The 17,591-nt window shown below is 31.5% G+C and overlaps 3 protein-coding genes across 4 annotated transcripts; 1 reads left to right on the top strand and 2 right to left on the bottom strand.

Moving 5' to 3' along the window:
• Positions 1-1,624: 1,624 nt before the first annotated feature.
• Positions 1,625-4,456, top strand: LOC129894296 (low-temperature-induced 65 kDa protein). Its single transcript, XM_055969917.1, has 5 exons — positions 1,625-1,754; positions 1,828-2,052; positions 2,280-3,089; positions 3,181-4,074; positions 4,169-4,456. Exons 1-5 carry the CDS (start codon positions 1,709-1,711, stop codon positions 4,213-4,215), a joined length of 2,022 nt encoding a protein of 673 aa, XP_055825892.1. The 5' UTR covers positions 1,625-1,708; the 3' UTR covers positions 4,216-4,456.
• A 7,270-nt stretch (positions 4,457-11,726) lies between these two features.
• Positions 11,727-12,552, bottom strand: LOC129895396 (heavy metal-associated isoprenylated plant protein 39). Its single transcript, XM_055971110.1, has 3 exons — positions 12,448-12,552; positions 12,175-12,256; positions 11,727-12,084 (listed from the first exon to the last, which is right to left on the bottom strand). Exons 1-3 carry the CDS (start codon positions 12,454-12,456, stop codon positions 11,840-11,842), a joined length of 336 nt encoding a protein of 111 aa, XP_055827085.1. The 5' UTR covers positions 12,457-12,552; the 3' UTR covers positions 11,727-11,839.
• A 3,293-nt stretch (positions 12,553-15,845) lies between these two features.
• Positions 15,846-17,534, bottom strand: LOC129895682 (heavy metal-associated isoprenylated plant protein 31). 2 transcript variants are annotated; one of them, XM_055971424.1, is made up of 3 exons: positions 17,365-17,534; positions 17,203-17,284; positions 15,846-16,460 (listed from the first exon to the last, which is right to left on the bottom strand). In XM_055971424.1, the coding sequence occupies exons 2-3, from the start codon at positions 17,279-17,281 to the stop codon at positions 16,129-16,131; spliced, it is 411 nt and encodes a 136-aa protein (XP_055827399.1). In that variant the 5' UTR covers positions 17,282-17,284; positions 17,365-17,534; the 3' UTR covers positions 15,846-16,128. The 2 variants fall into 2 exon arrangements, with proteins under 2 accessions (XP_055827399.1, XP_055827398.1); XM_055971423.1 differs by having other exon boundaries at positions 15,847-16,460; positions 17,361-17,533.
• Between the last annotated feature and the right edge of the window lie 57 nt (positions 17,535-17,591).

The raw sequence follows: 17,591 nt of genomic DNA, 5'->3' as shown, positions 1-17,591 counted from the left end.
ACAAAAAGTGAAATAAATCATAACGATATACTAAAATATAATGTCACCAACAATAAAATTAATAGAGTCCATAAATCAGGTATTATTAATAAGAGATAATAAAAATAAACATGATTTGATTTGAACTTTATTTGAGTTACTAGATATTTATGGTTGTAATTCTATAAAAAAGTTATACATGAAAAAATGTAAGTTCACATTTGAAATAATATGTTTAAAAACATGGGTTATTAAAATGTTTAAGATACTTACAAATTGCATTATAATAAATATTTTAAAATATAAAATAGTTATAAATTTTATATAAATACAGTACCAATTTGATTTGGTTTCAATTTGATTTTTTCTTTTCAGTAAAAATCAAATCAATTCAAGGTTATATATTTTTTTAATATCATGTCAAATGAAATGAATTATTAATCAATTTTCCCCTCAATTTAATTCAATTTATCAACTTAGTGTGGTTTATCAAAACGTTAAATTAACACACTATTAGTATATTATATAGTTTTACAATATTAAACTTTAGTTTTATAATATAAATTAATATAATCTTATTAATCTTTCAAAATTAGTCAAATTAAACGGAGTGCCACCTCCCCCCCCCCCCCCCCCGCCCTCCCTCAAGAAAAGCAGTTCAATAATTAACGATTGAAAACTGCTTGAACGCGAGTAATATAACAGATCGAATTTACCGACTTGTACGATTTTACAGCCACAAATAACGATGTATAAAAATTGAATTGATTGATAAATTGAATCGAAAAAATATTATTAATTTATTATTATTATGTTATTGGATTAATGGTTATTTAATAATTTTATAAGAAAAATTATTTGATTATCGATTTAATATTAATTTTTAATATTGGATTATTAAGTAAATTGATAATCCATTAAGACTATAATAATTACTATTTTAATTTTTATTCATACATAAATATGAAAGTATCAAAAAAAAGATATTAATATAATCACTATATCAGACTATCAGTACCATATATAATTCACAGTTTACACAACTTCACCGTTTACACTGTATTTACCCTTTAGGCTTTCGTATTACTTTAAATTCACAACGTCAAAATCTAAAAAATTAAGAATGGGAGGCGGCTATAATTTACAATGATAACGACAAGTGTTAGGCGACGATTAGAATTGTGAATTTCGAATATTGATAACAAGAATGTTTGATTTACTTGTTTCGACCTATATCGAGTTAAATTATTGAAAAAGTCATACATTTATTTTAAAAATATTTTTTTATTAATTAAACTTAAAATACTAAAAATTACAATTTGATTATCATTTAACATATTTAAAAATTAAAAATTAAAAATTAATAAAATTAATTGATAATACTTAAAAGATAAGAATGCCGACATTCATAAGAACTTGAAAGATAAGAATGCCGACACTCATATTTTGCGGTTCATTTTGTAAGGGCCAATCACGTCGATATAGAAGGCCACGTCCAAAGTAGTGTCCCATAAAGGTCGTACCACGCGTCCCATAGCAAGAGACGTGCTTCGCCTAGTAACAACGTGTCTCCTTCACATAGCGCCACTCCCATGCAAAGGTGGCCAATTAGTTCAATTCTTCACTTTATAAACCATTCTCATCCTGCTATCTCATTTCAAAAAAAAACAAAAACTACTATTGTACAGTATACACATTTCTTTCGAAAGCCAAAATTTGCTAAGACATCATGGAGGCACAATTGCATCGTCCCCAGGAAACGGGATTGCACTCAGGTGAGGAATTCTGAACCAAAATTGGGAGGAAGTGTTATGTTTATTTGTTAATTGTTTGTTTTTATGATTGAAGGCGAAGGACAAGGTCAAGTTGATGAAGGTGAACATCATCCTAAGCAGTCAATGTTGACGAAGGTTAAGGCAAAGGCAAAAAAGATCAAGGATCATCTAAAACATGGTCTTGGACACGAGCAAGATCATGAACATGACCAGGAGCATCATTCACTCCAAGACGACGAGGAAGAAGAAACTGATGATGTAGAAATGGAGGAAGGTGAAGAAGTTGATGGTGGACCCTGTACGTTTCCCCTCCCCCTCAAATATTTTGACTCAATAGTTATTATTATTTCAGTCACTCTTGTTCTTGATTTTCATTTTTTTTATCTCATTTTTTCCAACAAATAAAGTAATTAGTTGAGTTATCATCTCACAAATCAACTCAAATTTTTTTGCACATTAATTACTACTTTGATAAGTGGTTCCTGACTGATGACTTGTGAATTTTTCTTGCAAATGACGGATTAGATGCTGTTAGGAGTAAAGATATTCCAAAAGAGGACATTGTGCCAATGGGAAATTTAGAGAATCCAACTAGCCCTAAGGAGGATCGTTATGATTCTAAGATGAAAAATGAAGAAGTGCATAGGCCAATTTTGCCGAGGCAAGACGAATTTGCGACGCCACCGTCTTTGGAGGGGACTCACTTCCCCGAAGAAAGGGATAAACCACCTTTTACCGAGACTCAGGGCATTGATGATCATGTTACTGCCCTTGGAAAACATGAAGATCAAGGACTACAGGGGCATGAAAATTTTATTGGAGCACCAACAGGCCTAGTGGATCATCATGCCGCCCACAGACCAGTTACTGCTGCCGAGACTCATGAGACTAAGGGCTCTGATCATGTTACTGCTCCTGGAAAACAAGATCATCAAGTACTGCAGGGGCATGAAAATATTACTGGAGCACCAACAGGCCTAGAGGAGCATCATGCCGCCCATAGACCAGTTACTGCTGCTGAGACTCATGAGACTAAGGGCTTTGATCATGTTACTTCTGCCCCAGGAGAAGAAGGCCATCAAGGACTGCAGGGGCATGAAATTAATATTGGAGCACCAACAGGTTTGGAGAATCCTAACGCTTCCCACTTCCGTGAACAGATTCATAGCCCACATGCTGCCGCTGATACAGGAGTTCATGAGGAACTAAACGATCAAGGACTGCAGGGGCACAAATTTAGAGTACTAACAAGTTTAAAGGAAGATGCTAACGTTCCTAAAGACCGTCCAAATACGACAAACTATCAGAGCAAAGTCACTGATCCAACAGGCGCCAGTAAGTCTCATTTCTCTATTCGAATTGCTTAGTTGAAAAATCAATCCTGGTATAATATATGAATTGATGATATATATTTTGATTGTAACAGACAATGAGGAGGCAGGAGTTGGTCCACTTGTTCACTCGTTCGGAAAAATGGGCGTGAACGATGGTCCAGAAACAACAGGAGTAAGAACAGAGCCAAGAGCAGCAGGGGACATAAAATTTGATCAAGGAACAGAACATAGCCAACATACGGGATCACATGATCAATTTGCTCCGCAAGATGCACCTGTTGATTTCCCCTCAGTTAGTAAAGATACTGAATCAGTTCCTAAGAGTATGAATCCAAGCAATCCAGCAGATTTACCTGAGGACACACTAACTGGGAAACCTGATAGCTATACAGATAAGGTTTCATTCGCAACGTCAGCAATTGCGGATAAGGCAGTTTCTGCTAAGAACCTTGTCGCCTCCAAACTCGGCTACGGTGGAACAGAGGTGGAAACTAGAGACACACAGGTAACAGGGGGGGAAAAAGATGCAACAAAAACAAACTCAGCAACTGCATTAGCACAGAAACATGCAAGCACTGTGACAGAAAAACTTGCTTCAGTATATGAGAAAGTAGCGGGTGAAAACAGGGGAGGTGCTAATGCAGAGCATAAAGTGAAGACTGATAAAGGGGTATCAATGAAGGAGTCTTTAGCAGAGAAATTTAAGCCTGGGGAGGAAGACAGAGCACTTTCTGAAGTGATTTCAGGTTCACTTTCAAGACACAAGGATAAAACAGAGGAAACAGGGGAGGCAAAGCCAATGGGGAAGGTGACTGAATCAGAAGAAGTAGAAAGGCGATTGGGTTCGATTGGAGACACAAAGAAAGAAGAAGATGATACTTCTGGAGAAATAAAAGTTGGTGAAGGTTTCGGACAGGGGGTGGTGGATAGGGTCAAAGGTGCTGTAAGTACGTGGCTTGGAAAAGGTGGTGAAGCACAGGCAAATGGTAAGCAAATGTATTAGATGATGATTGCTTTAGTTTTTTTAATTTGCCCATTTTGTCATCTATTTTTGACATTGTAAATTACATTTGTCTACAGATTCTGGTGTGGATGGAGGTGCTGTTGTTGGGGGGACGAGGGGTTGAATGATCACCAGTGTTTTTCTAGATCTTCAGCCATCAGTCAATTGAAGTTATAATTATGAATCCTCAACTCTTCTTGTACTTGTGCCTAATTTTCTATTTCTTTCTTTTGTTGTTTTGTTTATGGGAAAAGTTATCAAGTTGCTGATGATTTCTAGGAAAGTCTCTTATCTTGCCATGTTGTTTTGTAAGTATTTACATGTGACTTTCTATATCTATTGGTGGTGTGTTTCATTGTTTGCTAGTTTTTCTCGGAGGCTAATGTTGTAAACTTGTATTGGGTCCCCTTCCTTTCAATTCTTTTTCTTGCTAAGAGGCTACTAAAAATCTGAAATACAATAATAATGGTTACCGGTGGTACCCGAATCTTTCTCATGACCAATACAATAATAATGGTGTTATTCGAGTCTTTCTCATGACCAACTTGAGTTGTTCTTTCTCATGACCAATACAATAATAATGGTGGTATCCGAATTTTTCTCATGACCAATTTTGACCAATTTGAGTTGTGGTGTAGTGGTGAGCTTTTTCACCTCTAATCATAAGTTTATTGGGAGTGTCATTGCGTTTCTATAGTATGCTATTCGAATATAGTGGGATTTTCATATGAACGTATGAGCGCGGATGAGAAATCAAAAAAACATCTTTCTCGCGAAAGATTTTTAAAAAAGTTACTGCTAGCAAAGTACCTCGGCTTCCATTTACATTAGCAGTATTGGATTTTGAAGTTTAATATCATAAATTTTTAATTATATTTTATTGGTAATGAGTAGAAACAATCAAACAACGCCATAGAAGTTGAAGAGTTTGCTTGACAGTATCAAAAATTTTAATATGTAGTAGTAATATCTTTTAAGTTATTGCTTGTCGTAGAAATTGTATGAAAATATGATCACGACAAACATTCTGCTATTTGTTTCATGACAAATATTCTGAACCTTCCAGAAAGTACAAATTAATCAAAGCGCATGGTTGTATAATTTGGGTTGATTCAGCTACAATATCGAGCTTAATTTGCGTTTTTTCCTAATTAAAAAGGGGGAAATGGTACTACATCTTATTTAGTGTTGTTTGTTATGCACTTCAACAAGAAGGACGGAGCTACAATGTTATGGGCGAAAATATTTAATTTGAAAGATAATTTTCCACAACTTTCTATATCTTAAGAGTTGTGTTTGAAGTTGACATACAAACAAAACAGTTGGTGATATAATTGTTTGAGTTATAATTCCTACTTTAGGTGTTGTACACTTAAATTAAATTACGGATAAACGAAATTTTTTAATGGGTTGAACAGATTTGGCATTTGTATATATAATCAGAAGATTTAGAGATAATACATACTCCATTAATTAGTTAATTAGGCTAATAATAATGAGTCATTGTTACGCAAGTACACAGTTTCTGTCGCCTGTTAATAAAAGAATTGTGCTAAACTCCAGAAGCCATCAAAGATGCAAATGGAATTTTCTATTCAAAAATGAAAAGGGCCTACAAGAATGGAAAAAAGAAACACTGTTTACCGGGGAAATATTACAATTATTTATATGAAGTCAAGAACACCCCTTATCAATTTAGTCCGTTAAATTGATTATTAACAAGTTGAATATTGCGCAATAAACCAATAAAGAGTCAAAATGCGAGTAAAGGAGCTATAAATATGATTGGTTTCGTATCGAATTAGTAATTAACAGACGATTATTAGACGATGTATTAGCTTCATTTCGTACTCTCTTCTTTTACTTTTACTTATCAATATATTCTTTTTTTTGGCCGTGACATGAAGTGAAATTGTATCGTATGTTAGTTAGAGAAGTTGGCGAACTACTACGATCTATAGAGCAAATTCGCACATTTGAAGTCTTGTCAAGGATTTTTTCTGCAAGAAATCTCTGATTTGAATCAGACTGACCAACTTCCCAAATGGTCTAACGAATCCAGCTGAGCACAAATCTCCCAAGCAGTGGGAAGAGCCAAGGCTCGGACCGCGTGCCTGTTGAAGAATCAGCCAGCGGCCGGAATGGTGGGGAAGGAGGACCTCTCTACTTCAATGAAAAGGGGGAAATCGTCGTTTCACGGCCGCGCTCTTCTCCAACCAATCAAGTGTCTGAACGCCCCCTTCTTCCGAAATAGAATGAAGGAATGATTCAATCTTCCATCACTAATCAATCAAATTCTTTTTAGCTCTTTAAGTTGGTAATTCTGAATTGTAAACCATAGTAAAAAATATATAAAAGTCTAAATTTTGAGGGTGCATGCACATACAAACATCTAGTTTTATTTTTTTAAAAAAAAAAAATCTTATGGTAGAAAGATAATTATAATAATTCTTAACGGGTTAGCGGTTTATACAATTATGAAATTGAGTAATTCGCCTCCCGCATCGATAAATCTTTAACTATTAAATTTTAATTCGTTCACTAAAAGTTAATACGATAACTCAATACCAATAAACTAATTTGCAGTTGACATATCGGTCACAGTTTGATTTAGAACATCCCTAATCCTCCGTCCATATTAAATGAGCACATTCTATTTTAAAAGATAATTAAGAAATTATTAATACATTGATCAACTTTACTATTTTACCCGTTGTTCAAATCAATGCACATAAAAATAAGTTAGAAATATATATATAAAGTATAAGAATAGCTAGTGTTGAAAATTATTCACATTCAATTAATTTTAGGGTAAAATAGAAAAAAATAATTAATTCTATCATAATAAGTGATCAAATAATATGAGATAATATTTTTAATAAGATGTTCATCTATTATACAACGGAGGAAGTACTATTAAAATTTACATGATTCTAATGAAATACCAAATGACCCCTCATTGTCGAAGAGTCACATTCAAACAATTGGATGAGTAAAACAAAATTCATGCTACGTGATAGGATTGTACATGGCAAATCGATAAACCGCACCAAACAAACAAATCAAACCAAATCGGGAAAAAAATCCGACTAGTGATTTGGTTTGACTTGGTTTGGTGTTTGAAAAACAAATCCGACCATTATAGGGTTGGTTTGGTTTTAACTAAAAAAAGTCAAATCGAACCCAAACCGATCCGATTATAGATATACTATTTTTAAATTATGTTATACATAAAAATATTTATTAAAATGTAATTTATAAAAAAAAATTTAAAAAATTTCATATTTTTTTTTTCTTTCTTACATTGAGATTTGGATTTGAGAAGCCCATTTAAATAATATACAAAAAAAGCTCATCTTATAAAGTTAAAACTTCAAACAGTGTTCTGCCTCCATCTTATATGTTGATATTTTGTACTAGAACTCTTTTTAAGAAGTACTGTCTGTGTTTTTTATTAGATACTATGAAAAAATCGAAAAACCTGAAAAAACCTGAAAAACCCTAGAAACCCAAAAAAACTCGAAAAACCCAAGAAAAATTGATATCGAAAAACCTGACTTTTATTGGTTTGGTTTGATTTATAGATTTAATAACCCAACACAAATGGTTTGGTTTGGTTTGTAAAAATTCTTAATCAACCCGGTTCATGTACACCCCTACTACGTGATATCGAATTCAGAGAAAGGAATGCTACACAAGGCCACAATTGTCCAAAAAACGCGCGCACACTAAACTACTGGTATTTATATTAAAGGTAGGGTAGGGTAATACAATAACACCGGATGACTTAGTTGGTTTGAAAAATGATCATACATATGGATGATTCAGATCAATCTTTTTCAATGCCCTTTGAATCGAGTCTGCCGCATAGAACTTTTCTAGTGTAATTTATATTTTTTGTATAATTTATACACTATTACATAATAAAAAAAAATTATCCAATGCACACAAAGTGCTCATACTATATTTTGATATTATTATTGTTAATAAAGAAGCAAGGTCCTAATTTTGCAATAATTTATATGAACCCATTATATTCTATGCGTAACATAAATTGTAATCACAATAAGTATGAACGCATAACCTTAAAAATATAAATACATTCAATATTAAGGGTCTGTTTGGAAAGTCACCCTGATAATTAGATTTGATGTAATTGGATGTAATTACAACATGTTTGGTTGATCATGTAATTATTTGGCCAACAGATAATTTGGTGTAATTGACAAGGAGTAGTTACACTCTCCAATTCTCAGGAAAGACTCTGAATTGCTGTAATTACATGGTGTAATTACAAGCTGATTACTTTTTAATTTCTTCCTTATATTTCTATTTATATTTCTTAAATTTTAATTTACTTTTTATTACTATTTTAAAAAATCTTATTATTTAGTATTTTCTAAAAATATTTTTTTTATTTTTTTATTATTTATATTTATTTTCTTTTTCATTCTCAATTTTTACTTCACGTGATTTCATGCAATTTTTCGTGTTACCTTTTTTAATTATATGTTTATTTTTTCATTAACATAATTTTGTTAGTATTCTAATTTTTAAGTTAAAGGTAGAAGTGATTGTTGAACAAAGTTGTAGACTTACGTTTTTTTTTTCTTTTAAATCATATTTATGTACTTTGAAATTTGACATAAAAGTAGTATTATGTTAAAAAAATTATTTTAAAATTTAGAACTTATGCCAGATTTTCAGTTTTATTTATTTTAGTATTATTGACTTGATATTTCACATTGCAAGCCATTTATTTTTTAGTTAGACATGATAGATTATCTTTTTGTCAATTGTTTAATATTAATATTTTTGTCAACTATGTCTTTCATAATGTTCAAAGAAATATTGTATTTAAAATTTTTATAATAATTTTATTAACATATACTAATTTAAAAATATAAATCAATTATTTTTATAATATTAGTAAGAATGTATTATTAATTAATATATTTTCAAAAGACTACATATATCTCAAATATTTAATTTAATATCATTTATAAAGACCTTTATTTGTCTAATATAAAATTTAAGTTTAGATAATTAACTTTAATTTTTAAAATGAATATAATCTTGAAATTACAGTTATGCAAGCAAACAGTACATTTGTAATTACACTATAGCAAACAAACATGTCATTATAATTACTAAATTGTGTAATTACGAGGCTGATAATTATTATCCTAGTAATTACACCAATTTCAATTATCAGATGGCTTTCCAAACAGATCCTAAGAGTTTTAAAAGGTTATATTCATAAAATTTAAATTTTAAATTTGAATTTGATAGAAGTGTATATAAAAATACAGTCCATATAATTACATACATCAAATACCCGCTAATTTTCCCATTTTCTCCTATAAAGTGAGAGAAAAAATAAAATGGATTTTGTTATATAATTAACTTAGCCATTTATTAAGAAAAAGAGATAGTAAGAGAATGAGAGAATTTCTTGTATTTCATTTCATTCTTCGCTGACTTATTTATAGGTGGAAGATAATAATTGAGGGAGGGGACAACACGTGAAGGGAGGAAAAGGAAAGAAAAAGAAGAGAAGAGAAAAAGGAAAAGTAAAAGAAGAAAGAGACATTTTGAAAGGGACATCCACTTTCTTTTACAACATTCCCCCTTGAATGTCCATAAATAAAAATTTTAGTGAAAGAACAAATATATATAGTTATTCTACACCCTCATAGATGTGGTGCCTCATTAAAATCTTACTAGAAAAAATTTAGTGAAAAAAAACCTAATGAAAAAAAGAGAGTATACAAATCTGGTAATACGCCTTGATTGCTGTCTTATTAAAAACCTTATCAGAAAAACTCAGTGGGAGAAAAAACCTTGGTTAAGGAAAAACGAGTACAACGCGTATTTTATTTCCGTTGATGAAAACTTCATTTAATATTTTGGAGACGGCGCATTCCAACCTTATACCTTAGCTTTTCAAAAGTTGATGTTATTAATGCTTTTGTGAATAAATCTGCAAGATTATCATATCACCATTCTTCTAGAGGTCATGTGTGAAGAATAATTTTGGTGAAATATGTTTCCTTCTGTCTCTTTTTATGAATTCACCTTTCAATTGAGCTATGCACGCGACATTGTCTTCGAATATAATTGTGGGTACTTTGACATCACTTTCCAATCCACATCTTTCTTTGATGAACTGTATCATCGATCTCAACCACACACATTCTCTACTTGATTTATGAATTGCTATTATTTCAGCATGATTTGAAGAAGTAGAAATAATAGACTATTTTTGTAGATCGCCATGATATAGCAGTTCCTCCGTATGTAAATAGATAGCCTGTTTGAGATCGAGTTTTATGTGGGTCTAATAAATAACTTGCATCTGCATAACCAATAAAGTCTGCACAACCTTTGTTAGTATAAAACAAACCTATATCAATGATACCTTTTAGGTATCGCAAAATATGTTTGATACTATTCCAATGCCTTCGCGTTGGGGATAACTATACCTTGCCAGCAAATTAACAGAGAATGTTATAGCAGGTCTGGTTGCGTAAGCAAGGTATATAAGTGCATCAATAACACTGAGATATGGTACTTCAGGACCAAGAAGTTCTTTATCCTCTTCTGGAGGTTGAAATTGATCTTTTTCCACTTCAAGTGATCGAACAACCATAATCTATGTAAATAAATAAAAGTTGTATAATGAGCCATGTATTAATTATAATATTTACTTTAGTTTTTTTTGAAGAAAAATATGGATATGCCTCAAATTTTGTTTGTATCAATGATCAATCACGATGATAGTTGTATAATCGATAGTGGAACAACTCATGCCATTTTTAAAGACGGAAAATATTTTTCCAACTTACTTAGAAAAAAAGCAAATGTTACTACAATTTCTGGTAATTCAAAAATGATTGAAGGTTCCGGAAGAGCTACTATATTTCTATCTAAGGTGACAAAGATTGTTATAAAAGATGCATTATTCTCTTCTAAATTACCATGAAACTTGTTAAGTTTTAAGGATATCCGCAGATATGAATATCATGTTGAGACACTATATGAAATGACTACTGAATATCTTGGTATAACCAAGAGTGTCTCAGGCCATTTTCGCACAAAAATCTATTTATAGCCAACTGATTTTACACCTTCGGGAGTTTGGATTACAGGTCCAAAAACCTCACGTTTAGCAAGTGAGTCTAATTCTGATTGAATTGTCTTTTGCCATTCTGGCCAATCATATCTACATCGACATTCTTCGACGGATTTATGCTCAAGACTTTTACTATTTTGTACGAGGTTAAGTGCAACATTATATGCAAAACTATTATCTACCATAACTCAAAGCGATGTAGACTCGTATTAATTAAGAAAAAGAGATAATAAAATAATGAGAGAATTGAAAACAATTCTTGTATTTCATTTTATTTTGCGTTGCATTATTTATAAGCAAAAAATAATAATTGAGTAAGAGGACAACGCGTGAAAAAAGTAAAAGAAAGAAAAAGAAGCGGAGAAAAAAAGAAAAAAAAATAAAAAAAGAAAGGGACATTCTGAAAGGACATCACTCTCTTTTAGAACAATTTTATATTTCCAATGTTATTATACCACCAACAAAAAATTCAAAACAAAATAAAATGGAAAACAGAAAGGTTGAAAAGAAAGGGAGTAATTAATTACTTATATTAGAGCAGGAATGAAGACAAAAGTTTCTCTAAACATTTTATTTTGCAATTTGAAGACCCCAAACGGAGATTAATTGTCTTTCACTTTGGCTCTTCTTTTTTCTCTTCTTTCTTTTCCTCTTTCTTTTCTTCCTTTTTTTCTTCTTTCTTTTCCTCTTTTTTCTCTTCCTTTTTTCCCTCTTTCTTCTCTTCTTTAGCTGGTCCCACTGATAATATATCAACTTTACCAACAGCTTTTTTCAATTTCTTCACCACTGCAACTGTATCCATTTCTCCTATCACTGTTAATTTCTGTTCCTTTAGATCTGCTGCTATTGAATCTACACCTGTTTGATTTAAAAAATAATTCAATTTTTCTGATAATTAATTAAAAATGGATCTTCAAGAACTAAACAGTCAGTAAATTAATTAATTACCTAAAATATCAGCTGCAGCTTCTATGGCTTTCTGCTTTGTCTTTTCATCAGTCATGGTCAGCACCTTCATTACCACTTTCATCTGATGGATGAAAAAAACACAAATATTACTTTTTTTTATTTATGAGAGTTCGATTCATCTTCTAATTCTCAGATTGAAGAAAAAGAAGAAGAAAGATCTATTGAGTAGAGAAATCTATAAAAGGGAATTAAGTTTTTTAAAAAAGAACAAAATTAAAGAGAATAGAAATATAGAATATGTTTTTAGAGTACCTGAGCCATTTGGAGAACTCGAAGGAGTGCTTTGGATACTTTGTTTAACGAAAATGAAGCTTCTTCGAAAATACGCCGTTATTAAATAGAGGACAAAAAAAAAAAGAAATGTCCACCCCCAATTTTTATTAATTTAATAAACTAATACATATATTTGTACCTAATTCTTACATTAGATCTTAATTTACTCAATTTGCTCACTCAAACATCACGAATTAGGGTCCGTTTGAACATGATCTTTTGTTTGGCTTTTATTCAAAGTTTTTTTTTCTTTCTAAATTCAATTGGTTACACATTACAATAATATCATATCCGGTGTAACTCGATAAGTGATGAGTAGTGTCTAAATACAAATCTTATCCATATCTTATTAAGATAAAAAAAATATTTTCAATAAATTCTTAACTTAAGTAAAGTTATTTAATTATACATTGTGTTAATTTTTCACTCAAAACTTGAAAAAATATATGCAATTTTAACTTTTATATATCCTTAGGAATTGTTTGGTGTGAAAGGTAAAAATAAATATTTTTGAGATAAAAAAATAATCCAGAGATAAAATTTTGGTGTCTTATTTGATTGTCAAGTTTGGATAACTTATCCCACCATTTATATAATAGTGATGAGATAAGTTATCTCATATAAATGATGGGATAGCTTATTCTAAAATAATTAATCCCGTGATAACTTGTTCCCAACCAAATAATAAAATAATTATAAATATAAATATTTTTTAAAAAATAATCATTCAATTCATATTTCAAATGACTAATCATTTTGGGTGTCAAAATGTGGCTGTGGAGGTCTTATGCTGACCAGAAAGATGCTGCCGATGACGCATTTTCAGTGGAAATCTAGGCAGATTGCTTATACTTTTAGCTATTTGGTCCTTCAATTTGTCCCTTTTTCTCATATATGATCCCTCAGATTTAAATGTTTTATTCCAAAAACAATTCAAGCAAATAGAATTAATTACTTACATTACATAGACGATCCATCAAAATTGTTTACATGTTTTTATGTATTAATAGCAAAAGAAAGTAAGGTTGAATTAATTATTCTTAAGATTTCGATTTTTCTAAGGGTAAGAATTCGGGAGAATTATCTATATATTGAATTTCAGTGGGTGAAAATTAAAGTTGAAAACGAGTAGCCTAGAGAAAGAGGTGGTCATCGTTACATATTTCCAAGACCTTATTTCAACAGTTTCGGATTGAGGAATCTAAATATGGCCTCCATTTTCTATGTTTTGATTTATGTGATAGTGTTTAATCAAATAAAGTCAGATAAATTGGAGTGTGCATGAAAAATTAAAAAATAACGAATCAAATCAAATCAAAGAAAAAATCAAGACTTTTTTTTTGTTTGGTTTAATTTGATTTTTAGTTTATTAATATATATATTGTGAGTAATTGTTAGTGGTGATGATGACCGGATATAGCAGATGATAGTAATAGTTAATGTGATGATAAATGATCTGATTGTCGTAGTTATGATGATTGATAGTGATAATTGTAAATGATGGTTACTCACGGTGACAACTAATTGTAGTGATTGTCAATAGTAGAGTTATGAATGATAGTAATTGATAATAATAGACGACATGGACCGTCCTTCATAATGGTAGATGACGGCGATAGCGGTGAATGGATAAAATTGATGAACTGTCATCTTAATCATTAAAAATTATTTAGATTCATTAAGTGGTTGTAACATAAAAAGCGCACTTAATGGACCAGATTTGAATCAATAAAATTCAGCCCGAAAGAACAAATATACTTAATAACTAAAGTATAAATAACTAAGATTAATACCTTTATTTAATGCAAACAAATAAAATTTTAATTGGTTTAGTTTTTAGAGGAAAAAATCACCCCTAAGCTTAAGATATTGTGACACACAGGCGACAGTTGGGATTGCCAGAAGTGTTTTATACAATGAAAAAAGAAGAAGACATATACGCATCATATATGGTGCGTTTAAATTGTTATTGAAACATAACGTTATAATCTTAAAATATGTAAGGTCTGAAAGAAATTTGACAGATCCTTTAATCAAGGATGTGGCAAGGAAAATGATCCTTCACACGTTGAGGGAAATGGGACTAAAGCCTAAGGATTGAGGTAGTTTAGTGGAGACCATTTATGATCAAACAAAGCCATATAAGCCCTCAATATACTCTGCATTCCCTAATCCTATGACGCAAAAGACTAGTCTTTTGTATGGTTGAACTTATTTTGTTATTAATGATTTCATAGCTTTAAGGTGGTTTTGCTTGAGATAGATTTGATGAAATCATTTATGCTAGTGTAAAGATGTGGTCGCCTTTTATGAAAGACTTGAGTGGTCTGTGGTTAGAGCACTCATGAGACTCAAGGTATATGCATGATCATAAAAAACATTTTGTTAATATCACGGATTTTACATAAAATCAAGGATATGATATGTGTTGTGGGGATCTCAGCTTATGTCCATTTAGTTCAAGAGTACTTCACTTTATAAATATTTGTTATTGTTGCCTCATTTCACTGTGTCAAAACAAATCGAAAGATAATATTGACGTACATGTTCTTTTCATTTGCCCAAAAAATATTTCTATTCTTTATCTTTGCATTAGCGAAGAATTGTTGATATTATTTCTTTTTAATTAATATCAAAAAATAAATAACATTTAATGCAAAATTCTTCTTATTGTGAATTTCTAGATAATTCTATTTGTATAATTCCGAATTTTCATCCATTAGTGCATAAATTTGAAGAAGTCGTGAAACTTTGAGGAATGACTGATGACCTTAACAATTTGCGCACATCAAGTCGGGACAAAATTTCTCTTTCAAAATAATGACTTGCCACAATAGAATGTTTATGATAATTTCTTAGTATTTTTAATTCCAATCCGATATTCATATTTGTAATATTTTTCCCAACATTATGCAGTTGCCAAAGAGAGGTAGAGAAATCAAACATCTTTCAACATCCAAGTAGTTGGATGATTTGACGAACAAGATTGCATGGGTAAATGGCTTATTGCTATGACTAGGTGTCTACACTTAGGTCTGACTCATGCAATTACTCCACACTTCATTCAAATTAGGCTTGAAATCACTTCTCCTTGCATAATTGTGTTCATTAATGACATCACCATCAAAATGAAAGGCTAAGGACTATTTACAATAAGGTGGATAGTTGGCAAACAAGTAACCTAATTACCCCAAACCTTAACCCTAAGGAACTTAATTGGCTAAATTACAATTGTAGCCTACATTGCGAGAATAGCCCAAATACAAAGATAACCACTACCAAATTACAAAAGTAGCCTTCAACGTTCTTGATAGCCATCATTTGTAAGAAAAAAAATTCTTGTTGGATAGGATGCACAAATCTAAAAAAACGTAATAGTAGAATAATATGAGTGAATAGAAAAAAGAAATGTACATAGTTGTTCCAGCTGAAATACTTGGAATAATTCTATCACTTCTACTAGGAGTAGCGATGAAGAAGATTAGTGAAGTAACCTTTCATACTGGACAACCGTTAGGTTACTAAGGTTCATGGTCACTGATAAGCTCATAAGTGTACATGTTACAAAAAGAAATTAAAATAAAATACAAAATTAAGGAGATGGATGTAGCTGCTCCAAATTATATTCCCTTGGGCATATGATGAAGAATTAATCAAATCTCACATGATGGTGCAGGCATGTGGATTGTCATCACTGAAAAGAGAAGCAACTGCTTCATCTGATGCTACGGCAACTGAATAAACAGCCGGAGTCTGAAAAAATGTGTGCACACTTGGGGCTGCAACGTTTCTTGATGTGTCGTAGTAATGGCTTTTGATGTGATTAGGGTACTGATAAAATGAAGCAAAATGTGAGTATCCAACTGGATATGGCCATGGTTCTGCTGCTTTTCCTGTTCGTTTTATTGCCTTTAGCACCTTCTTCTCCTCTAATCCGTACCCTCTTACTGTAACTTTCTGCGTCTCCATATCAATGTCTATTGTTTCTACTCCTGATGAAATAGTAAGGTCTAGATTATAATGTTGTTTAATTTGTGTAAAAGTTGTATCTTCAATTTACAAATTTCAAATGTATTCTCTAATCTTTTTTATCATTTCATTGAAAATATGTTTACTCATACCAACGTGACTATCATATAAATAGTTTAATTAGGTCACCTAGTGCATTTTTGTTTCTAATGGGATTTGTTCAAATCATGTTTTCAACTTAAAGTCCATTCTCAAACCAATTGGTACTTGACCATTGGTGCAGGGTCTATATTAATGATGCTCAAAGGCAAAATTCAACTTTATTAGTTCTGAATTTTATAATGATAAATGTCATTAATTAGGTTCTAAAACTCAATACTTGTACAATGTTTAATATTAATACAAATTAACTATTTGAACAAAAGTTTATAGATTCAGTCAAAACCCATACCCAGACTTCTAGCTCTGCCCCATTGGTTCTCTGTTCGTAACACTATGAACAGGGGTCAAGGTAACCTTCAAGACTCCGTGACGGTGCTACTTCCATTTAATAGTTAATACAATCTATTCCATCATATCATTTTTTGCTCCCAAAAATCATTGAAAACAAACTTCTCTACCTTCTAAAAGATAAAGGGTAAAACTGAGTACACACAACTCTGCTCGTAATTCACTCGTATAATTATACTAGATATGTTGTTGTTCTAGTTATAAATACAGAATGAAAACTCGTTTCTGGTAATGTTAGTGAGCAATGTGACTGACCTTTAAGCTTAAAAAGAGCTTTTCTTAGCTTGGCAGCACATCCTTCACAATCCAAGTTTGGAACTCTTACATCCACCATGATCTGCACCATAGCACACACATTCTCATTCCAAAAATATTATATATGCACAGAAGATAGAAGAAAAAGAGTGACTTACAGACATGTTGATGGAACAAATTAGTTGTTGTTCAATTCTAACACTTTTGAGAAAGAGAGGCAGCTCTGTTCTTCTATACGAAGTAGATAGACCTTAATTATAGTCAGTCAACGGAACTCTGCCTCTCCTTAAATTTGTTTCAACTAGGACTAGCTAGGTCTTCATCTTTTATATACTACTCTCTCCATTTCCTTATTAAAATAAGTGTCGTCTTAGAAATAGTTTGATGAA

This window comes from Solanum dulcamara, chromosome 7 (genome assembly GCF_947179165.1).
Source record: "Solanum dulcamara chromosome 7, daSolDulc1.2, whole genome shotgun sequence".
NCBI classification, from domain to species: domain Eukaryota; kingdom Viridiplantae; phylum Streptophyta; class Magnoliopsida; order Solanales; family Solanaceae; genus Solanum; species Solanum dulcamara.
The sequence above is the reverse complement of the archived record's forward strand: the minus strand, read 5'-3'. Positions and strand labels throughout refer to the sequence as shown.